Source organism: Hylobates moloch, unplaced genomic scaffold (assembly GCF_009828535.3).
Source record: "Hylobates moloch isolate HMO894 unplaced genomic scaffold, HMol_V3 SCAFFOLD_2, whole genome shotgun sequence".
Lineage (NCBI taxonomy): Eukaryota > Metazoa > Chordata > Mammalia > Primates > Hylobatidae > Hylobates > Hylobates moloch.
Window position 1 is genome coordinate 41,898,775 of NW_026652277.1, and position 25,942 is coordinate 41,924,716.

The window sequence follows — 25,942 nt, forward strand, 5'->3', positions numbered from 1 at the left end:
CTTCTAATTAGGCTGAAATTTGAAGTTAAAATTGATTTTTATTTCCTTAAATTAGTCTACAAATTCCTTAAGGAAAAATATTTTTTGCCCACAAATATATTCCATCTATGACCTAAGAAGACGCCTCCTGGTGGTATTCTAATTAACTATTCAGTGAAGGCTGACCAGGAAATAGGCAATATAATCAAGACTCTGGATTCTTTCTTATCCTGGACAATTAATCCTTGAATACTCAAGAAAGTGTTTATCAGGAAATAATTTTACTGCCTTTCACAGTACTAAAACTATTTAGGAAAATACTTTATAATAGAAATGTTCTTCATTTTATTTTTGTTCCTATATCTGGCATTTAATACACTGCATTCATATTCAACAGTCTTTTCAATACGATTTTATCTTTTTTTGTAAGGTACATCACAATCATTATTACTGTCTTTCATAAATAAACTGAAATAGAAAATAAAAATAGAAAAGATAAGTGACTTGCTCAAGGCAAACATAAAAGTTATCAAAAAAGCCAAAATAAAAGATAATATTTCAGTAACAAAAGACAGGATTTCATACTTGCAAACAATGGCTATATAAAACTGGGAAAATTGCAGAAATTTTTATTGTCCCTAATATCTAAAGCCAAGATTGCTTAATACATGTAAAGCTACTTTCAAGAGAACACAGAAAAAAAGTATTAAAAACACCTTATTGTTTTTAATCTTACAAGGAAAGTCACAACAATTTAACTTATTTATGTATTTTATATTTTATCAAAAAAAAGCTTTTCAAGTTTAACATCTAATCAAATAAGAGAAGATTACACACTCAGTTCCATGGGCTTTATGTCCATCATTTCATTAAATTAGATTTTAAAGAAATGCCATGAGTTAGGTTAGTATTACAGAGATTTTATGGGACAGGGGCTTAAAGCCCCAGTAACCAGGATTCCACAGATACAGTACAAAAGAGGTTTGCACATTCATATTTGATGAATCACTATTTTTTGAGCTCAGCACAGTGTCTGTTTCTGTAGAGAATAAAAGTGTCATGAGGCATACTCTTTCTATTCTAGATTCTGAGTGATAGAGTTTGGATATTTGTCTCTGCTCAAATCTCATGTCAAATTGTGATCCCCAATGCTGGAGGTGGGGCCTGGTGGGAGGTGTTTGGATCATGAAGGTGGATCCCTCATGGCTTGGTGCTGTCTTCCTGATAGTGAGTTCTTGTGAGATCTGGTAATTTAAAATTGTGTGGCACCTCCCAGCCACCTTTCCTTGTTCTTGTTCCTGTTCTCACCATGCAATGTGCCTGCTTTCCCTTCGCCTTCTGCCATGATTGGAAGCTTCCTGAGGCCTCCCCAGAAGCACATGCTATTATGCTTCCTGTAGAGTCTGCAGAACTGTGGGCCAATTATACCCCTTTTCTTATAAATCACCTAGTCTCAGGTATTTCTTTAGAGCCATGGAAGAACAGCCTAATACACTGAGAATTTATGGTGTCTAAAAGATCACACATATAAAGAAACATTGATACTTCAGTCAATTTAGTTTACCTTTACAAACCATGTTAATAAAGTAAAAAGCGAGTATTCTTGGAGCAAGGAGGCTTCCTGACCGTTTTTCTTGCTTACAGAGCCTCCCTAGTTCATTATTATTTTAAGAGAATCATTTGAATGAATACAATGATATAGAAAAGCCTACTGTCCTTCGCCTATTTCTTTGTCTTTCAGACTAGAAAACTGGATGGAAAAAGTCTTTACTCTTTCCTTTCATCTTCAACTTTTGAATAAGTCATGGTGGATCATCTAGGCTTCCTGAACCCCAATCTTCAATTGATATTAGTCTGGTTTTCAGAATTCCCTGGGGTATGTGGTCTGTAAAAACACTAAAAATAAATAACAGTCCTTATACTTCTACCAACTCAGCATTTTGCTTGAATTATTTGGGGACCATCAATGAACCTTAAGTGTTCTTAGAGATAATTTAGATGGGAAACATAAAAGGACACCGATGTTTAGACTTACTTTTTTAGGATTCTGGTCTATCTCCTTTTTGGAAAATGAGAGCATACAAGTTAAAGATAAACTTGTCCACATTGAGAAGTAAATAAGCTAGGCTTCCCTACTCCAACAGATGATTACCCTAACTGCATAAGAGGAACTCAGGGAGGGTCAAGTCCTGAGGGCATCTATATCAGTGAGGGTTCTTTTGACAGTAAATAGAAAGATAACTACTTATAAGTGGCTGAAATAGAACCTATATGTATCATCCTATATAACAAGATGACTAGAGGTAGGTGGTTCCAGGCTCGGTTAATTCAGCAGCACAAGAATATCATCAAAGGCCCACATATCATATATTTTATTTTCACCCATCTGCAAAGGATTGGCGTTGGTTTTCAGATTGATTCTTCAGAGTTGTTGGAAGGCAAATACAGATCCAAAAAGCATGTTCTCAGTCAACTGTATTTAATAGGGGGAAAGACATTTTCTCCTCACAAGTATCCTTTTCATCCAGTTTTTTCCTCTGGTCCATTGGCCAGGATTGGGTCACATGTCTAAGCCGTAGCTTCAAAAAAAATCAGGTATTTTTCAGCTCGTGGGCTCAGTGTCAAGGAAGAATGTCTGTGTGGGGAGGGGATCACCAAGGTGACTGCTGCAGTATCTGAAATTGTAAGGATACATGCATAACCCTTGAGGAAAGTCTGGTGTGAGCTTGAACTCATAACACCCATTACTTTAACTTTTATTCAGTAAAGCGTTTAGGAATAAGTGAATGTTAAATGCTAGCCATTGGGAAAAGAAAGAGCTGAGAATGCAGCAGCACATAAAATGGTGCTAGGGACAGATTCAAATTGCACAAGACACAGATTTTTTTTTTAAAGTATGATGAGTGTTATGTAAGATAATTATTAGATTCCAGGAAAACCTAGACCAGTCTTTTTTTAAGAAGTAATGTATACCTTGAAATCAGAAGCGTGAGTAAGATTTTACCACAGAGAAAGAGGAAGAAAACACCTGAATGTGTAAAAGAGAACACAGAAATTTCTAAGAAATAAAAGATATTTAGTATAGATGAAATATCAAAGCACAATTGGATTGAATGGCACCTGAAATACTAGAAAATAAGTCATATCATTTGTGCTTCTGAGAATTTATCTTAAGAATACAGAGAATGAATGAAACAGTAAAGAGTTTTTAACAGGGATATGACATAATATTTGCATAAATCTGAAAGGAAGATCCATTGAGGGAAATAAGACGAGCAGCTAAGGTTGGAAGAGATGAAGTGAGAATATCAACTAGGAGGCTATTACAGTATTAGAAGAAGGAGATAAAGTATATTTAACTAGGATGACAGTAGTGACCCTGAATTATAGATTTGGTCCTAAGTACTCTGGGAAAATGCTCAAAAACTGTCTAAAGTAATTTTTACCAAGTTATCAACACATCTGGCTTTGAAATACATCATGGTAAATTAATTCATATGGTTTAATGTTAGAGTTAATAAAGAGTTTTTTTTTTTTTTTTTAAGTCAACCAACAATCTCCATCCCTTATCTCTAAGGAATTGGGAATCTTGAGGGATGTAGAGTGCCTTCTAGTTTAAACATGGTATCCCACAGGCAGTTCATTTGCTTCACTGCAAAAAAATGTTCGCTCCGCAAGCACATGGCAAGATATAGAAAAAAATGTGTAATCTCTGAAGTGTTGGTTTGCAGAATGATAAATTTTTAAAAAAAATATGTCAGTGTATGGGTTTCATTTTGTGTTTTTTTTTAAGAAATGCGTTCCCAATAATATACCGCCATTTAATGGGAAATTTATTTACAATAAATTTTGCTTCTTAGATATTTTCACAGCAAGGCTTACTTGCAGTAATCCAACAAGATACATCTATCCATGCACTCGTGCACATTCTATTTTCAAATTAATCTTCTCCAATATATTTTTTGAATGCTTGAATTGCATTTCTTTCTACTTAGGGAGTTGTGAATACAAGGATAGAGTTTAAATCTTCTTCCTATCATAGTCTTCCAATTGCCACTGATGTGTAAAATACAGACTCAACAAATTAGCTTTTGTTAGCCCTAAATTTTCTACTACTTGCAATCATAGCTTTAAGCAGCACAGTGTTCAAGATAATACAATTTGTGTTATTTGGTTACAGGCAAAAATAGTGGTTATGTTTTTGAGAGAACTCCAGGAAAATAGTCTCGGAAATGTATTCAGTCTTGAGTCTTTTATTTCCCCAGATATTAAACCAAATGAATAAGAAAACATTTTTTTGAAAAGGAATACTATGACAAACAAGATCAACTAATATTTATTTGGTTTTAACTGTATGCCAGGCACTCTGAACATATTATCAAATTTAGCCCTTACAATTGCCCTGAGTTAGGAACTTGTATTTTGTGATTAAGCATTGAGAAATTAATGCTTTAGATGTGTAAACATTGTACCAAATCTCCCAGAACTCTTCAGCAATAGTTGGTCTGTTTGGCTTTAATTTCTAGCTATTTCAATATGATGTTATATTGCCTCATAACACATATACAATACGCTGAGAATTCTTGGTGGTTTTAAACACACTTTAATGTGTTTAAAGTAGTTAATACAACAATCCTGATGGCTATATACAATAGATATTAATATCTATATTGTATGGATAATAAAACTGAAACTGAGAAAGTTAAATACATTTTTCAAAGTCACGCAGTTAAGTATATAGATGGAGATAAGTGATGGCATATTCATTTGAAACTGTACATTCTGACTGGAAAGCACAGTTTTCTAGTATTCATGAAAGCACAGTTTTCAAATTATCCATGATTAGTAACAGATGATCAGAGGAAAACTAAGTCAAGGAATAGGAAGTACTAAGTGTGAGGTCTTAAAGTCCAATAAGTTATGCTTAGAGGGTTTTTTTTTTTTTTTCTGAGATGGAGTCACTCTGTAGCCCAGGCTGGAGTGCAATGGTGCTACCTTGGCTTACAGCAAACCTCTGTCTCCCGGGTTGAAGCAATTCTCCTGCCTCAGCCCCACGAGTAGCTGGGATTACAGGCGCCCACCACCACACCTGGCTGATTTTTGCATTTTTAGTGGAGATGGGGTTTCACCATGTTGGCTGGGCTGGTCTCAAACTCCTGACCTCAGGTGATCCACCCACCTCGGCCTCCCAAAGTGCTGGGATTACAGGCATGACCCACCGTGCCCGGCACTTAGAGGCATTTTTAAGTTGTCTGTTTTATAGCACAGATTCATTGATTAATTAACCATTCATACAAATTTCAACAAATACCTTCTGAGTGCCTATCTTGTGCCAGATACTACGAATATAATGTTGAAAGATATAAGCTTATGGTTGAGAATGGAGAGGATGAAGTTAACTAAGGATTACTGGGGATGGTGAGATAGGAAACAATAAGAGAGAGAAATGCATAGAGTATTGGGTACTTATAGAATTTTTAAAACTTTGTCATTTACCAGCTGTTTGACCTTTCTCAAATTGCTCAAATCTCTTGGCACTTCAGTTTCCTCATTTGTAAAATGGGGAAAATATCAGTGCTTATTTAATAAGGTTGTTGTAAACATTAACCTATATGGTGAACACGAACATGTGTTAATACATATAAAGAATTTAGGAGTGCCTGACTTCCAAGCATTTAACAAACATTAGTTATTAAGCATTAAGCAAATGTTGGATATTATGATGATAAGTCATGTTTCCTATTAACATTAAAGTCTATTACCAAAGTTTATTCAATAGACAGCTAGCTTATAATAGGTGGCATTAATTAAGTCTACTAATTGGAGCAAGACTTTTTCAAATAAGGATTTGTGTTCAAAACAAGGTCGGTTTGAGCTGTGAACATTTTCTTAAGATTTTTGTGTAATTTTTGATTATCTTTGAGATAACTTTCAAGAAACTTTCCTCTTTTAACCAAAAGACTTAAATTCAAAATTCTTCTGTTCAGCAACACATCTCCCTTGTCTCTTAGTAACTATGAGGTGATCTACTCGCTTTGTCAAAACAAAAAGATTTGCCAGTGTATTACAGACTTAAACACAAAACTTACCTCCTTGATTTCAGAAGAATTGAATTGGAATTTAAAAGAGGAATTGCATTACCTCATACAGTGCAATTGTTTTACTTTTGGGTATCCAAGAATTATTGAAAACATGAAATTTACTATCTGGTACTTTCCATATTTGGGGATACACTGCTGTAGCCTAACCCCCTCATTTTATAAAGAAAGATGCATTACATGCTGTGTAAGCTGCTGTCTCAACGCCATACAACTAGATGATGGAGAAGCCTTTGCCAAAGTCAGGCCCCCTAATTGTTCATAGCACAGAACCAACTCTCCACACACATGGCAACTAGACAGCTGATTCTAGATTGGGGAGACATTTTCCTCAGTGATAGGCTTAGGAAAACCTCTACCTACCAACGTGGTCAGATTTTTAAATATCTGTTTTACAAAAGAAAATCCTCTGCGCCAAATATCCAATCTCCTACTCCATAAAGAATATGAAATGTTAGCTAAAAATTTATAAATGTGGATAACAATTTTGAACATTATCATTCTATAAGTGAAAAATGTACCTTCCTATTTACGATTAACCCATTATCATTATTCTGCATTAATTGTGAAATCTACATATTTATAAGTCACTTCTAAGGAAAGAAGTCCATATATGTGGCACAGTAGTAATCAGCTTCAGAACAGAAACTGCTGCATTTAAAAAACATCAACTTACAATGAAGATAAAACAACATTCCCCTTAAAGTGATCTTTTCTTACTGTTCACATTTGTAGTTCAAAAATCGTCTCTCCATGTTTTACATTTTACAACCTTATCTCTTTTACTGTAAAACTGTTTCTAGAACAGTATGTCTATATTGACAAACTATCTGTAACTGAATGGAATAATAATTTGTTACATTGTTTGATCAGGCACCTCACAAAGCTGGAGAAGAGTTAACAAAATAATAATTATTATTATGTTTTGACATTTTAAGAAGATACTCCAGCCCTCTGTGGAGAGAAAACAGGCTATGTTTTTATCACTTGATCTCAAGTACTCTATTCATGATTCTCATATGATCTATATAGGAGGATATGTGAGAGGGTTAATTCAATTGTAATCTTTGAGGTGGTGAAGAGTCATTATGTTACAATAAATCATTTTTTTCCTTTGTTAAATCAATTATAGGAGAACTCAAATAGAAAAGGATCTTGTCAATAAATAATCTGAGCAGAGTTTAGACGCTACACATTTCATTTACAACATTGATTAGCAATTTGTAATTTTTTAACTTAAATCCTTAAGTCTGATTTCATGATAGCTGTCCATTTTTAAGGCTGAGGATTGTACTCTTACCTACAGGTCCTATTAGTGGACTTTTTGGAATAAGAACAGATGAGATTAATGAGCTTATTATAATTCATTAGGAAGTGTTGTGTGGATGACTGCCTACTTTAATTAGTTTTATTACTGTAGGAAATTGTTTCATATGCCAGGCTCATCACCAAGCACGCCTGGAAAACATTACAGCAGTAATCAGACTTGATATTATGTACCTTTCATTAGACAGTATGGCTAACGGCACTTAATAATGAACAAGGAGGGTATTAAAAAGATGGACATGACACAATCTAGCAAAAAAGAATTTATCAGATCAATTCTTAGTGAAGAAGGTGCAAAGTATAGTACTTTACAATACTGTTGTGGCATACAGGTGCTAGACTCATAATTATGGCAAACAGTTTAAATATATCAGGTTTATTCAATAAATCTCAATGCAAATTTTCTATGACTCATTATATTATCATGAAAATGTTAGTAACTAACTCTTCTAATAAAGTAAGGCTTCAAATAGCATTTCTTAGCCATCACTATCCCCAAAGAATAATACACCTACAGATAACTTTGAGCAAAGAGAAAAATCAACTCACAATCCTAAGGAAGCAAATCTAAACATAAAATATATTTCAGATTAGAGGTAAATGAAGAAAGTATAAACCAATTTCACAGGAATTTACCATACTGTTTTGTTAAACTCTGATTAATACAAAAAATATTTTTAATGCTCCTAATGTTATTTTTTTAACCTGAGGTCAAAATGTAACCTTATAGTCATTTTGTAATTAAGATTCTGGCCTTAAATAAGTACTGAGAGTTCAATCTCATAGACTAACTAGAAATTAAATAAAAATGATGTGCCCTTATATCTCACTCCCAAGGCACTTACAGTATTTATAACTCACCAACTTTTATTTTATCGTATCTTATGTAGTATTTAGGCAGCACAATTCTCATTTAATTGATCACAAAATGAATGTCATTGCATTTTTATGTCTATTGACAGCATGCTGAAGTTTCTGAATACCCGATCTAACCTCTACTTTTATAAGTGTTCTTTCAATACTTGAAGTTCTTCTTCTAAATATGTGAGCTATTACCTCAAGACATTCTAATTTCTCTTCTGCTATTACAGAAATAATGTTATTGTAATTTTGGTTGGGAACTACAATTTCTGGGCTCTCCCTTTTTGTATTTTGTTTTTACCAGAAATATTCTAATGACAAAGCATTACAGTTCAATAAACTATCATTAAGCCACTAGTGCAGAAAATACCAACACCTGGTTTTCCATTCAATATAGATGTAATTTAGGGTGGATAAAGTCTAATCTTAAAAAATATTGGAGATGAGGTGGGAAGGTATTTGAAGGTAGCTTTTTATTCCTGAGTAGTCTTATTAAACAAAATAATCACAAACCTAACCATCATCACTAACAATAATAGCTAACACAAAGCACCTCGGTTCCAAACCCCATCAAGTATTTTTAGTGTCCTAAAGGAAGTTGCTTGCCTAAGCTTCCCTAGTAGTCTTCAAAGTTATATTGTAAAATTCTGATGTGTGGATTCATCTTTCAAGGCTGCCATGCAAAAAGCATTATAAAGTCAAACAATAGAGATGATGTGAATTAAGGTAAGGGCAATCAGTAGTATTACAAATGTCTGCCCATTCTATATTCATTTTTGAGACAGAGTTTCGCTCTTGTTGCCCAGGCTGGAGTGCAATGGCGTGATCTCAGCTCACTGCAACCTCCGCCTCCCGGGTTCAAGCAATTCTCCTGCCTCAGCCCCCTGAGTAGCTGGGATTACAGGCATGCACCACCATGCCTGGCTAAGTTTGTATTTTTAGTAAACACGGGGTTTCTCCACGTTGGTCAGGCTGGTCTCGAACTCCCGACCTCAGGTGATCTGCCCACCTTGGCCTCCCAAAGTGCTAGGATTACAGGTGTAAGCCACCATGCCTGGCCTCTATATTCATTTTTAAATATTACTTTTTACTCTTTTTGGAATATATTTCATTATGTGTGCAACACAGATTATTCATTAGAGTAAAATAGGATATAAAAACTTTGGAGGAAAAATAATATTCTTTCCTTCTGGGACATAAAAGGAAAGGATTGTCACAAGAAAGACACAGAATAGATAATATCATTTTTTGACACAATAAGAAAAGCCTATTTTTCTTTAAGAGGAAATCAATTTCAACAGACAAGTCAGTAATTCTGCCAGGATGTACTTCAGATTAGAGAATGATTTGAGGCTTCATTTTATCTGCTACACCAGAACTCAAATGTTTGAATTCTACAATAACTTAAGCCCATGCATGGAAACATTTCCAAGTATGAAAGGAGTCTGGTGATTGATTGATATATTATAAGAAACTTATAATTCCTTGTCAGTTTTTCAAATGATACTGAAATATTTGCATTTTGTTCCAGTAGTGACTGTAAGTTATACCTGACATTTTCTGTGAGAAATTTTATCTGTTAGGATATATGGAACAGTAATCAATAAATAATCAGTATATTTATTATGTCTCTCACTCATCACCTCTCAAAAACTAGTCTCAATTCTTATAATATATGGTAACTAACCTGAAGTTTGTCATATATTTTCTCTCAGACTTTTATGACATGATTGTCATAATATATTGATTCAAATACAAAACTCTAATCATATTATTCCCTATCTCAGTAAAACATTATCTTTGAATAACAATATGATAGGAACTTCTCTAAGAAATAAGGGAGTGTGTTTATAATTTGATATTTTATGTATATCTTACATGCTTTCTGAAAAATCATTTCCTTTTTTATTGACTAACACAAATGTTAGCAGCTTTCTTGCCGTAGATCAAATTTTCTCAGGGTGAAAAGTCAGTATAGAACTAAAGCTGGTTATATGAGAAGAATTGTATAATTTCTTGTTTTAGTCTGACAGCACCCTGGATTTAAACAAAGATCAAAACTTGAGTATCCATATAGGCGAAATTTATACTGGCTATATGTTTTAGCTCCTACAAAGTGCCAGTGGTAATGACACCTAAGAGTTACTGCATGAAACAAATTTAAGTCAAAATATTGTAGAAATAGTAACAGGAAACCAGAGGATACACCACACCAAGCTGTGTTTAAGAAGAAAAACAAGTATTATCCACTGAGGTTCAAAAAGAAAGCCAATTTCCCATGCCAATATCGAGATCTACGAAATAGCTTCAAAATTGAAAACTTCCAAATTAAGCCACCTCATGCATTATGGCTCAATATAAAATATTTTAAAGTTGTTTGTAATAAAAATAGTATCTCACTTTTTACAAAAATATGCATTTTTTTCTTTTCTTTTGTTTTTTTTAGTGCCCAGCATTTTCTAAATAAAATCATTTTATTTGGTAAAAGGGTTTTAACGTTATACCTTTCTAGCTAAAAGAAAAGAAATAGTGGGATGTACAAATAGTAGATATTTATATCTACCAATTCAAGTATAAATCTATAAGGTGATATAAATGGGTCAACACATTTTAAGAACATTTATTTCTGAATTTTAAAAAGTGGTCCCTCAATAATATTGTCTAAAAAAAGATAATTATCAAATCACTAATAAGAAAAATAACACATTATATATAACAATTGATGAAAAACATTTCCTTCTTTAAACATTTAGCTAATAAATTCAATAAATCAAATTAATCTTAGAACAATATATTTTATAAGCAAAATATCATTAGAAATGAAAAGTAGTATTTCACATTTTATTTCAAATGAAGGGATAGTTCATTATAAAAATAAAAGCCACAGAAGGTTAATTATGATAATTTGTGTAAATATTAGCAGAGTATAGGCACTTTAAAATCATAGCTATATAAAAGGTTGAATAGCCAACAATGCATTAAATTCCACAGCTATATTTACGATAGCAAAAGCAATTCCATGCAAACAGATATTCTGTACTTGAAGGATAATCATGAGTTCCCGAATGATTTTAAAAAACTACTCACCTCTAGTAATTTTTTTCTTGTGAAACAAATTAAAAATCACAACTGTTTTTTCTTCCAACTTAGGTGATAGATTTCTTTTGCATTATTGTTAAAATGAATTGTCTAATAAGACTTAGTAAACTATTGAGCAAGAAATTTTATTTAGCTCCTATAATTTTTACTATATAAGTAACTCAATGATTTTAGTTATTTGCATGTGGTTGTGCTTTTGTGTGTACATGTGTGAGACAGAAAACAAAATCTCATGAAAGACAAAGAAATAATAAAGCATTGTAGTGAGAGAGAGTGCTAGTGAAAGAGATTTGGCATTAAAAAAGTCAGTAGAGGGAAACAGAATGACAGAAAGAAAAAGGAATACAATGATGGCATAATACATGGCAACCATTGAATACACTAAAGGATAGCAAGGAAATAATAGTAATATAAGAGATGTTACTTGCTGGGGGATTTTCCCCTAACATTTGAACACAATATTAAGATATTTAAAATCTTGTTCAATAACTCATTCTTTTACATATGTTATTATTGAAATATTGACTTGGATGACCCATGTCCCAGTCTCAAGATGTTAATATTTATATGCCCTAATTTTTCTCATTTTATTTACAGCTTAACCTTCCATTCGTATATATTTGGTAGCAAACATTTACTGAGTGCTGTATTAGTTATCTATGGCTGCATAGCACATTAAATGGAACAAGTATTTATCATCTCACACAGTTTCTGTGAGTCAGGAATTTGGGTATGGCTTAGCTGGGTCTTGTAACTAAAGGTCTCTTCTGGTTGTAATCATGCTGTAGGCCAGGGCTATGGTCTTCTCAGCTACAGATCCACTGGAGCTGATGGATCATTTTCTAAATTCACTCATGAAGGTCTCACTTTTGGGTTCCTCATGACATGGAAGCATTCCCAGGACAAGGGATCCAAGTGAGAGTGAGCCAGAGCCTCAAAAATGGGCCTCACAGCCTCTTCAAAACCTAGTCTCAGCAGTAGCTTCCCATCAGTTCCATTGTATCATATTTGTTAGAAGCTAATAAACGTAGCCTTCACACAAAAAATGGGGATTATATGAGGGCCTGAATACCAGGTGGCAGGGATAATTGAGGATCACTATACTCTGCCTATTGGCCTCTAATTAACATCCAGTTAACATTCCTTTTACATGTAAAATATACTCACCCACTTCCACCAATGCCAAAAGTTTGATACTACTGTAGTACCCACTCAAATTAAATAATCTTGTCATCTGAATCAGGTTCAGCCATGGTGTAGACACTTCAGGTCTAGTTCCATAAATACATATCCTTGAATATAATCCCCCTTCGTCTGAAAATTTGGTAGATATTGGTTTCCCAAATACACAACAGATAATAATGATATAGATAGAGGGTAACTGCTTTAGACATTTTTGTTCAGAAAGGGGGAAATGGCAGGTGCAAAAAAGCCACTGGCCTATAGCAATTCTGAAGTCCAATTATGCAATTACTGGAAGTTACTTAATAAGGTCAAAAGACTTTGTATATTTCTCCATGGCTCTTGGCTTTAACTGCTGGGGTCTGGTTCTGCCCTCTGAGTCATCATTCAGTTGAGCAGCTCTCTCAGTTTACTCCCTATCAGCATAATTCTGAGAGTCCAAACGGTTTCTTCTAATTCTAAACTGTCTCTGTTCCCCCCTTTGTTCAAGCTGAAAATGTTTCTGCATCTATAACTCAAGAACTTCACAGGTCTCCTGTGAAGCTTCTTGCGGTTTACATCATTTGACAAAAGCCACATTCAAAAATCTCTTGAGATAAGCCCTTCTCTTTCTTGAGCTCCTACTTCTATGGATGAGCAATAATGTCTTTAAACTTTCTAGAAGCTATAATAATGTTTCAGAGGACACAGAGGGTATGCTCTTAATCTCTTTAAGGGCTTTCTGAGTCACCAGCTTTAATCTTTCTGAGGTCTTGACAAAAGATTTTATGTATACCCTCACTTTCATTTTTGGACTACATTTTCCTGGAAGTACTCTGAATTTGATCTTTGATTGAAGCCATTTCTTAAATTTAGCATTATTTGATTTCTAGAGAGGCTGAGAATTTTCAAAGCCATCACAAGTACTGGCTCCTCTTTGTTTAACAATCCTTCCTTTAATTTATCTCCCTACTCTATAGATGTACTGCTAGAAAAAAGGAGACAGCACCTTCAACTCTTTGCTAAGACATCTCCTTAGGCAAATTGTCCAGTTTTTTAGGCACATTTTCTATTTTCTGCCTTACTTTAATCAATGTTGTTGTTAAACTTTATGATACTATATAACAATGATTATCTTTCCTCCAGTTTCCAATACGATTTATTTAAATCTTCTGAAAGTCCTAACCTACAGCCTTATGAGACATGTAGCAATAGCTCCGTCAAGGCACTTTCCACTTTCACTAACATTCTCCTTGAAATCTACTGACCAGATCCAAAGTTACCTTCATATTTTAGACTTATGACAGCAGCATCCTACATTCAAAATAAAAATCCATATAGGTATCTATTGTTATTTAACAAATTATCCCAAAACTCAGTAGTGTGGAATAAGTTTCAATTATTTCACAGTTTCTGTGGGTCAGAAATTTAGGCCTAGCTTACTTTGGTGCCTCCAGCTCAGTCTCTCATGATGTTGGATTCCAACTCCTGGCTAGGTGTATAATCATCCCAAAGCTTGACTCAACGATTGCATCTACTTACTCACGAGGTTGTTGGCAGGCTTCAGAAAACCTGCTTCCAAGTAGTCATGTGGACCTCTCCACAGGGTGGCCTTATGACAAAGTACTGGCTTCTCCCAAAGTGAGTGAACCAAGGGAGGGTGATCCAAGACAAAAGCCACAGTTTTTTTGTCAACTAATCATGAAAGTGACAACTTATTTATTCCATATTCTATTCATGTGGAGCAAGTCAATAGGGGAGGAATTATACAAGATCATGAATACTGAGAAAGGAGAAACACTGGGGCAATCTTAGAGCCTACCACAGACACCTATTAGAACTTCCCTGTTTGCTCAGGCATGGTGGCCCATGCCTATACTTCCAACACTTTCGGAGGCCCAGGCAGGTGGATCTCTTGAGCCCAGAAGTTCGATACCAGCCTGGGCAACATGGCAAAAAAATACAAAAATTAGCCAGGCATGGTGGCACACACCTGTAGTTCCAGCTACTCAGGAGGCTGACGTGGGAGAATTTCTTGAGCCCTGGAGATGGAGTGAACTGAGATAGCACCACTGCACTCCAGCCTGGGTGACAGAACGAGAACGAGACACTTTAAAAAAAAAAAAAAAAAAATTAACCTGTTTAAGTACCTTGTTACTTTGAAAGTACAATTAACTTTTACTAAGCCACATGAATAAAAGGCAACTTAGATATGAATGATCTAACTTTATAAAAACTATATTTTCTTAGATCTAGTTAATGATACCAGCAAATACATTCACAAAGAAGTTGCCTTTTAAGTTCACAAGGCCAGAGCAATTACCTGGTTTAGTTCAGCATGTGCAACCTGGAATTCAATTGATATCTAGTGAGAAAAAGGTCAAGGGTAATTTTCAAAGTATAGCAACTAACTGTTTAAACCGATGGCATTATTTAGATCATCAGTGAAATTGCAAATCCAAAGTGTAAGTGCAGTCACATTATGCTGCCTTTCATGGAAAAAAAAAAAAAAAGATTTGCTCTACATTCCCACTTGCTTCTTTTAGAACTGTGCATGGTTGCACTACTGCTAAATTCTTTATTTTACCTAAAAAAAAAGAACAAACTTAGAAACACAGACAAGCACGACAATGAATCTCTTATGTCATATCTTTTTTTAAATGTCTTCCTATGGAATCAAGCCAGAAGGCTTTGTTGGCAAATACTGTGATTTTAAGATAATGACTATGATATAAATATTTCCAAATTTGAATGATACACAGAGTGTATGTGAGATAGCTGGGCACTGTCCTTTCATCAGGTAAGTGACATTCAGCTTGCTCAGTAGTACAATCACATAAGACAGGCAATTCATCTTAAATTGAACTGAGTGCTAAAGTAGTTATGAATTGCTTTAGCTCTCCAAACTACAGAGTATAGATCACATCTCATATGAGCTCTAGTGCACAAATATTAAGGGTTCTTAGATTTCATGTATGTTTTATATCTTTACAGTGTCTCCATTTCTGTATCAATGGAGAGAAAATACATATGAGTTATTGCCAATATGTGGGAATATAGAGAAGGAATCCAGAAATTTTTTTAAAGCTGTATTAAATTATGTGCATGAATAAAATTCAATTTCAATACCAGATAGCATCACATAATGACAAGGTAATTTTGCTTTTTTTTTTTTTACTTTTTAGAGACTGGTTCTTGCTTTGTCACCCAGCAGTGGCATGATCATAGCTCACTGCAGCCTGGAACTTCTGGGCTCCAGCAATTCTCCTGCCTCAGCCTCCTGATTAGTTGAGACTATAGGTCCACATTCACCAGGCCTGACCAATGATTTGTGACATATTCTTTGTATATTCACTAAATATAAGTAATATATTAAAATGAAATAGATTGATCGCTTTCTGGGTGAGCATTCAGATATTTTACTTCTTTACTTAGTTGCACCTGGTGTTACTTAGTAGGCATGATCCTCAAGAATTCAGTTGTAAATAAAATTTCTGCATAAAGAACGTTATATACGAACTTGGGAAATTATGTGGACAGAACTTTCAGGAAGTTATTTTCACACACAGAAAATATTTTCGTCTGCACTAGGAAGACTCATCTGCTATGTTCAAATATAAGTAGGCTGGTTGATAGACACTGATTGCTTTGTGTAGATTCTAGCATATGACGAGTCCCCAGATTTCTAAAAATTTATGCTCTAAAATGTCTCTCTAGGTTATTTAATTACACACACATACACACACACACACACACACACACACACACTTTCCCTTTTTTTTCCTACAATGCCTTTAATGTTCCTGCTAACCTCTTTGGTGTCAACCACCAACCCTCACAGGAACCCATACAGTTGACAGTCATAAATTTCTTAAAAATTCTCAACAGGTCATGCTTACCTCCATATATCCATCTTTCTGCTCAGGATAGCCTTTCCCTATTCAGTAACACATGACTCATTCTGTAAAATTCAACACTCAATATTATCCTCTCTTGGTCTAAATTAGATGTCTGACTTTTGTATTTAGGTAAAAATCTATTATAAGCCTTATCAACGTATCAGTCTGGCCTATCGTTGTATATTTTCTTTGTTTATTTTTTTCTTTTCTGCTCCACTTTTCACTAGTCTGCAATTTCCTGAAGCAAAGAAACCATAGCTTAATTGAGTTTGCAACCCTGTCTATAGTGGAGTGACTGACAAGGAGTAAGCATTTAAAAAATTTATATGACTGGAAAAATGGAAAAGAGGATCACTCTCCTTCAAATCTCTATCCCAAATACTAACAGAGAAGAGTACGATGCAATTCTAAATAGGTTTTTATGTTATTTCTTAATTGTCAAAGATCTGGAGGGAGCCTTGAGTAAAATACCTGTTTATCAAATGTTCACTAGGTCAAGAAATGCTTAAAGAAAATCCATATTAGGATGCTCCCCAAGGAGGCAGAAAAGAAATTTATCTTTCACTCTGTCTAAAATCTACATATATATGCATCGTTAATAAGTGCATTAGGATTTTATGCAGTAATTCAGAACCCTTTAAGGAGATCAAAGCCCATTTAAGAAGCCATTTTTGTTAAAAATAGGTTTCCCAAAGGCCTTGTACAGCTTGTTAAATGCTATGCTAATTCAAGTTTGATATAGAAACTCCTCTAAGAACATAGCAGACAGTTAATTAAGTGAGTTAGCGACCTGTTTGCTAAGAATTATGTTCCTGATTGGAAGGAAACTTGGACAGAGGCATTTTACAGAGACCTGCAGACACACAAGGTTGTCATGATTTTTTTTCTCTACTTTTCATTTGGGAAAAGAAATGAGCATAGGCTACAAAAGGAGAATGACAACAGTGAGAGACCTCATAGAATAAACAAATATTGTTTTGAATTAGTTTTTCAGGTGGTGAGAAATATATATTGTTTAACAGTAAAATGCTATTAAAGTATTTGGAAGGGACACAGGCCAGCAATAAAAAGAGCATGAACTGTTACCAATATCTAAGTTAGATGTGACTTTTTTAGGAAATCATGGGTTGGGAGCTTTCAACTAATTCTCTAGTTGAGAAAAATAAAGTTTTTAAAACTTAGAATAAATTAAATGAAGTTTTCTTCATTAGTCCTTAAAATATCCTATAGCTTATAATTGCCTAAGTTGCAAAAGCCAATATTACAATTGATATTTTAAGATTCATATATTTACTTCAATTATTCAATTCTTACAGAGAAAACATTGTGACTGATATTCTGCTTTTCTTTCTGTTTAAATAAGGTTTCCCATTATGATCCATGCAGCCTACACTCCAAAAACCACCATCATTGGGTGACAGTTGATGGCTCTGTAGGTATAAAACACCTAAGAAAAATTAATCAGTATTATTTGTGCATTCCATAAATTCAGTCTTATTATTGAAGATGATGTTTATATTTAAAGACCAAGTATTGATTTTTCTGTATAGCAGATGAATAGCTTCATGGATTATAGTTCTACTTACACTCTATCAGTCAAAACTAATTCTGTTAAAAACAAACAAAGAAAACAGATTCTGTTTGGTGGTGTCATCTCCTGAAATACTTCTCATTTTTTTATTAAATAATCATGTGTTAAGTGCGAGCTTGCTCTCATTGATTTTTACAATCTATCTGGAAGGGAAGATTTGGCACAAATTCTACAAGTACATTAGGTGTTCTGAAAAAGAGGATGAGGTGGTAGGAGAAGCACATTACAGGAGAACACAACCTGGTGAGTCAATATAACTTAGTGAGCTGTTGAAATGTCTGTTTTTCCTGACATGTTTTCCTTCTTTCCTCTCATTTTAAGCAAGGAACTAGGTTTAATTGAAATAATCAATGTGAAATTAGAAGCTCTTTATAAAATCCTAAACATCGTAAAAGCTAATGCAGAGGACACTGGAAAGTTATAAGAAAACATTTGAGAAATGGATGGCTAGGAAATGAGGAAAAATTCCTAAAGTAGATAGGAGAAGAAGTGTATTGGTTCAATGAATGAAGGAGACCTAGTGCTTGTTCTTGACATCATCTGGGGAGAGGGCAAAGACTCAGTGAAGAAGAGCTACCTTGTTCACTCTTGACTTAATGAGCTAGATCCTAGGCAGAGGAGTTTCTAGTTCTTCCCAAAGTGCTTACGTCTCTAGCATGGCATGAAATGGGCAGAACTGTGGGACATAAACGGGCAGAGCCATGGGACTTAAATGGTTGACGTGCTCTGGGAACTGATTACCAACATCTCGATGGGACTTTCCAATGGACACATTGTTTGTAAAATACCAAGACACTGACAAAACTCTGTGGTTGAGATAACCCACAAATAACTGAAGTTATACTTCCTACCATCACTAAAGGATGAGCACTTGGAGTTAAAATTCAATTAAAAGAACACTGAAACAATTTTAATATTGTTTTTCAGTGCATCTGTTTGCTTCATTGGCTCCTATAAATAGTGGAATCTGCAGGAAGCACCGGGGACAAATGGCTGTCCTCCCAAATCTTCCAGTCTGTGTGAGATTAGTAGTCTACTGCTTGACCTCTCTCCACCCGTAAGTCCTCCATGATTTAAGGTACTCAATAGGTGGAACTAGGCCCCTTTCTCTGGCAGTGGGTTCCCTAGCTTGTATTATGAAAATATGCAAATTCACAAAGAAAATTGTGAAAATTCTCACTACAGAGAGTTGTTTTGGTTGGTAGTACAAGAAATGATTATAGAAATCAGCTGCTGCTTTAATGTCTTCTCTTGGTGTGAGCCATCTCTTCTCACTTTGACCATTTACAGCAGTCTGTTTCTTGCCTACTCGAGGTTCTGATCGCTGCTCATATTCCTTGGCTCCTCGCTGCATCACTCCAATCTCTGCTTCCATTGTCACATCATCTCCTCTTCAGCTGCCTGTGTCAAATCTCTCTCTGTCTCCCTCTTAGTGGTTGCATTTAGGACCCACCCACATACACTGGGATAATCTCCCCATCTCAAGATCTTTAATTTGATCACATCTGCAAAGAATCCTTTTTTCAAGTAAGGTAACACACACAGCCTCCCAGATTAAGGCATGATAACTTGGGAGAACCATTTTCAGCTCACTACATGTATTTTTTCATATCACACAAAAAGTGGTATTCTTATTTTCATGTGAAATAACAAAAAGGATTTGGGGCTTTTATCTAAGTGCTATTATTAGAAGCCATAAACAATTTACAGAGGTTATGCATAATCAAAGTTTTATTTGTAAGTGATAACTATGGCTATGCTGTAGAGAACTGTTTTGGTTGGTAGTGCAAGAGATGATACTAAGAGGACAGGGAGAAGGCAGTCCTGGATGTGCAAAAATAGTAATTCAACTAAGGAGAACCAACAAGTAACACATATAACTTAAGTTTGTCTCTGTATTAGTCTGTCCTCATGCTGCTGATAAGACTGACTAATTTATAAAGAGGTTTAATTGACCCACAGTTCAGCAGGGCTGGGAAGCCTCAGAAAACTTATGATCATGGTGAAAGGGGAAGCAAACACGTACTTCTTCACATGGAAGCAGCAAGGAGAAGTGCCAAGTAGAAGTGAGACAAGCCCCTTATAAAACCATCAGTCTCATGAGAACTCACTTACTATCACAAGAACAGCATGGAGGTAACCACCCCTATGATTCAATTACCTCCCGTTGGGTCCTTCCCACGACATGTGGGGATTATGGGAAGTACAATTCAAGATGAGATTTGGGTGGGGACACAGCCAAATCATACCAGTCTTCTAAAATCTTAAAGCTTTTCATATGTTGGTAGTTTCTGAAATTACTTTCTTTATATGTTTTTATATTTCCTTAACCTTTTAGAATAATCAGATGATCATAATTTGACCTTTCTTGATTATTCTCAAATTAATTTGTCAGCCTCCTTAAGAAATGGCTACAGAAATCAGCTGATGCTCTTGATGTGAGCCATCTCTCCTCACTTTGGCCATTTACAACACTCTGAAATTCACTTCATCTCTAATCTGCTCTTCTTACATTGGTCCAGAAGGAAAAAGAGTCCATTCACCTCTTAAATTCAGTTATTTAATGAATGCCTAACCCAAAGCACTGCCTTTAGGGAAGCTTTGTGTCAGATTATTTTCCAATTCAATCCCAATTTGGGGTAATGTTTATAGATATGAACTCTTAAAAATTACGCTTACTCAGATCCAACAGACTAAATCAGTGCATTCTTGTGTTACCATTTGAAATTAATATATTGCCGACACTGGCATACGGATAGTTGAATAAATAATCAGAATTTATACATATCCATCCTATAACTCGGAGGCCAAATGACTGGGAGAAGTGGGAGCATACCTGTATTTTATTTACTGAATAATACTTCATCTAGTCACAAAACTTTACTTCTGTATTAATGGTTAAAAGCTGTATTTTCCCTATTTATTCATGTATTTATTTGCTAAGGAAGACTTAAAGAACACCTGTTTAAATTCCAAGTAATGTGATCTGATGAAGACACAAAGATAAATAAGATAAAATTGTTGGTCTCATTGTGTTTTTAGTACTTTTGCAGTCAGTGTGAGCACAATTAGTCTATTGCTATCATAAATAAATAAAGTACCATACAAGTGTGAGGGTAGGAAGTCTAACAGAGAATCAAACCATAGTTAGTAACAACAGCATCATCTACCCTTTATTCAGCATCTACCTGAGACTGTTAAGGGATTTATACGTGGCATTTTAATTTAATTTTAGAGAGTCCTGTAAATTTATTTGGTATTGTCATTTCAAATATTCACATTTATCCAGCTAATTTTTATTTTTCCTTCAAGTCTCAGCTTAAATACCACTTTTCTCAGGAGGCCTTTCTGATTCTGAGAATAGATCAAGTATAACTTACTCTTTATTCCTGCAGTTCTCTATTACTTCTCTATTACCACACTATGAGTATTTGTTTGCTTCTTGTATATGCCAAAAAACAGAAAGCTTCATGCATACAGAGACTTTGTTGGCCGTATTTGTTTTTATAACCTCAGCATCAAACTCACTTATAAGTGAGAGATTACATAAATTTAAAAACTTACCTATAGTCACATAACAAGAAATAGAGCATAGATTCAACTTAGATCTATTTCTAAAACTTGTATTTTTAATCACTAGACTATTTGGTTCCTTAATGATATAGAACATTTCTATTTGTTTAAACTGAGTATTTTTCATACATTGAAAGTCTGAAATTTTTTACTAGGGTTATTATCATAAATTAATTAATAACAGCTTAGTCAAAATGATTGTTCTATGTCCTAATAAATTATAAATAGTATTATTAGATTTACTTTTTGTTATTTGTTCAAATATTAATAAGGAACGATATTTTAATTTTATAATTATGATATTAAGTGCTGTAAAAGATCTAAAATGACAATATAAAATTAATATTACTGAAGAAGACTTCAGATTTTATATGACAGGGACAAACAATTTTCTAGTTCTTCATGAGTTCTTTGCTGGCGTTGCCTTGCACTAGCTTACAAGAGCTGATTGGGCTCATCTTTTCCCAACTCCAAGTTCAGAGACATGACTTGGTAGCTTGAAATTGGCCATGGTGCAACAATAACAACAAAGAAATTTACAAATTATATGAATCATTTTGTTTGTTTGTTTCCTTTGCAAAGAGTTGACTATTAAATGTTTACCAGCACAACCCTGGTTCTGACTATTTTGCTTCTGAGACTATTTCATCTCCTTCTTAATCCTGTTTTATTTATAAAATTAAGTCACTTTTACTGAGGTAGCATTTTGTCCTATTCCCAATATCTTTATAAAATGCAATTTTCTAGTTATCCTCTCCATTTGGTGAGATTTACTGAAAAATCAGATTCAGAGATAAATAAAACATCATTCTTGCCTTCAGATTAATTATAGTCTATTAGAGAAACACATAAGAAATCATTCCAATGCTGTGTCATAATTGAGCTTATTTTGAGGGTTACAAAGGATTAACATAAAAGAAAAATATCTACTACTTGGGAGGAAGCGTTGGTGTCAAGAAATACTGCTAAGAGAATTTAATAATGGATCTTTGAATTTAGGATGACTAAAGGTCATATGGATGGCTTAGAAGGAGGTGCAAGATGTTCCAGTAAGAAGACAAAAGGGAAGTTTAGAGAAAAGAGACTGGAAGGAGCATATAGGGTGTTACTAAAAGAACATAACATAATGGGAAAAATTCAAATACAATAGCATGAAATATTAAATCCCTCCTCCCCTTAGACAGATTATCCCCTTTAGCCATTACCATGAGATATACAAGCTTCTCTCAGTTTGCTATTTTAACCACACTACTACACTATTTTAGTGTTATTTTTCTATTCAACATAGTATATTTCAATATCTTCAAGAACAGTAGCTATACCTTTCTCATTTTATCATCCTTTGCAGAATCACACACGATATCCTATGGTTAGAGGGACTGGGTATATATCTGTTGATCTGAACATAATTATATAACATCATTGAGTGCGTGTTGGAAAAAACACTTAAAAATAACACCTGATTTGGCATCATAGTAACACTAATTTTTTTATTTCAGAAATAATAAAATTAAGTATGAGATGAACAGTAAATTTCAAAACTGCTATCTGAATTATATTTAAGAAATTTAATCTGCTTGTCTTCTTTTCCCAAAGAAATTATCACCTATCATGTATTTATGTATTTGGATATTTATATATATTGAATCACAAACATTTTATTTTTCCCCAAATATAAAAGTCTTAAGTTTTTTATTCAAAAAACTGTTTTAATTTACTGTTATTTCCCCCATTAGCATGTCAAAGATAAAAGATACACATTAATTTCATTATCTCTATTATTTTTAATACAAAAATATAATTCGGTTATTTTCTTCTTAATAGGAGCACAGGGTCTGGTTCTTGATGTAAGAAACAAGGACTACATGCCTGTAATCCCAGCAGTTTGGGAGGCCGAGGCAGGCAGATCACCTGAGGTCAGGGTTCGAGCCCAGCCTGACCAACATGGAGAATCTCGGTCTCTACTAAAAATACAAAATTAGCCAGGCGTGGTGGTGCATGCCTAAAATCCCAGCTACTCGGGAGGCTGAGGCAGGAGAATCGCTTGAACCTGGGAGGTGGAGGTTGCATTGAGCCAAGATTGCGCCATTGCACTCCAGCCTGGGCAACAAGAGCGAAACTCCATCTCAAAAAAAAAAAAAAAAAGAAAAGAAAAGAAAAGAAAGAAAAAGAAAAAAAAAGGAAACAAGGACTATTGTACAGCTCATTGTCTTCAGTCCCACTTCGAGCTTTGCCTACTTTACGTTTTTACATCATCCATTAAATCACACTTAAATGTAAAAGGAAATATTGAGATTTAAAAGAAAAAAACTCCGTAGTCTCTTTGATGTGCTCCTTGGCTTAGTTCCCCACTGTTAAAACTGAGTTTGAAGCACCAGCAGCTAGTCTCTTGTTTGTTCCTGGATTCTACCTCGCAGCTAGCTCCCTGATTAGGAATTTGATGTGGACTCTTCAGCCATTTCTGGCACTTGTCTGCTTCCTTGGTTCAATGGATTAAGTGCCCATGATTCTGGAGCACTACCTAGAACCGGGGTCTCATTACCTTGTTAAACAAACTTTATAGGAGGCCATTGCTTTGGACTAAGCTCCTGTATTAGGCCCAATAGACCAAACCAAAATGAAGTCATTCATGCTAAAGTTCCATGACACCAACCTGAAATTAAGTTGTTTATCTGACCTTATAAATCAGAAGATTGAGAGATATAATAGCCGAATCCCAAGCAAGCCAGTTTTAACCTGAATGATAAGGGAGTTCCATCCGCTTTAACCTTTACAAGGACAGTAACTTTGAAACAACCAATCTGCTTTTTGGTTTCTGTTTCTGCTTTCCCTTTGCTGTCTATACAGCCAAACTCCTTTTCTCAGCTAATTGGAACACCCACTCTATTTTATAGAATGGCATTTTGCCTCATTCCAGAATCACAAACAAAAGCCAATGAAGATCTCTAAACTGAATTTATTCTAACTTTGTCATTTGCGAATCTCCTACCCAATTCCATTTTAAAAGTGAGACAAATAAAAAGAAACCATGATAAATGTTCTTATATAAAAGGAATTTTTTTTTTTTATGATGAGGGAGCAAAGAAACGTTACTTCCAAATTAATTAAAGTTCTAATCTAGGTTAAATCTCAGTTTTCATAAATTTATTTTTAGTTTAATATATTCATATCAGTGGAATAAAGTACACATAAGCCTCCTCTGTGTTCCTTATCTCATTATTTTAACCTAACATTCTGCTATACTTTCAAGAAGTACTTCATGAGACTTAAGAAATACTTTGTTCAATAAGTACTTAATAAAAATCTAAAATATGCAAAGCACTTAGCTAGATATTTTATAAGATACAGTAAAGTATATGTATACGGTTCTTGTCTCCTAGTAATTCACAATTTAGCATAAGAAGAACTAGGAATATAATTTTTATATCTTGCCAAGTCTTCTAAAAAATTGTAAGAGAATTGATAGGTGTGTGTCACAAATATATCAAAATTAAAATTAGAGGCTATTTGGCATATGACATTAAGCTGTCAGTAATAATCAGACATATTATATATTGTCATAAAACAAAAATCTATAGTGAGCTCAGAAACTAAGACACCAAAAAAAGACTTTCTTATTGGCTAACTTCAATTTAAAAACTTAAATAGACTATTTTAATTTTTAGGAATGATTCCTCAAGAAACATTCCTAAAAATGTTGAAAAATTGTTTGTATTTTTTTTGCATTAAGAGTTGAATATGGAGAGGAAAGTTATGTTTATGAAACTTATTACAAAGTTATACAAACCATAGAGATGATATTTAGAATTTGGAAAGAGATTAAACAATTTTCTATTAAATGTTTTCTTACATGCTTTATTTTATTTATTTATTTGTTTTTTTGAGACAGAGTCTCGCTCTGTCACCCAGGCTGGAGTGCAGTGGAGCAATCTCAGCTCACTGCAATCTCTGTCTCCCAGGTTCAAGCAATTCTCCTGCTTCGCCTCCTGAGAAGCTGGGATTACAGGTGCCTGCCACCACGCCTGGCTAGTGTTTTATATTTTTAGTACAGAAGGGGTTTCACCATGTTCGCCTGGCTGGTCTCAAACTTCTGACTTCAAGTGATCCACCCCCCCTCGGCCTCCCAAAGTGCTGGGATTACAGGCATGAGCGACCATGGCTGGCCTTCTTATGTATTTTTAAAGATAGGTTTTTAGGTAAAATGAAAACATGTTTTGAGTAAAACAGGAAATATACTTTAGAAGTGTAAATTCCTCATTGCATATAATTTAGCCGAAGGAGCAAGGATCATTAGATATCTCCCTGTGCTTAACTTCATAAGGTAACTGATGTCCTTTTATTCACAAATTCCTTCA

General features: G+C 34.5%; 1 protein-coding gene across 4 annotated transcripts in view; it reads right to left on the bottom strand.

Moving 5' to 3' along the window:
* Positions 1 to 25,942, bottom strand: part of CCSER1 (coiled-coil serine rich protein 1) — a 1,475,382-nt gene that overhangs the window by 846,458 nt on the left and 602,982 nt on the right. Inside the window, exon 8 of one of the 4 annotated variants that reach the window (XM_032139408.2) lies at positions 301 to 1,864. The exons of the other annotated variants lie outside the window; for them this stretch is intronic. Coding sequence (XP_031995299.1) covers positions 1,841 to 1,864 — 24 coding nt within the window. The 3' untranslated portion in view covers positions 301 to 1,840. Of the gene's footprint in view, positions 1 to 300; positions 1,865 to 25,942 lie in introns of those variants that run through there. 4 annotated transcript variants of the gene reach the window in all.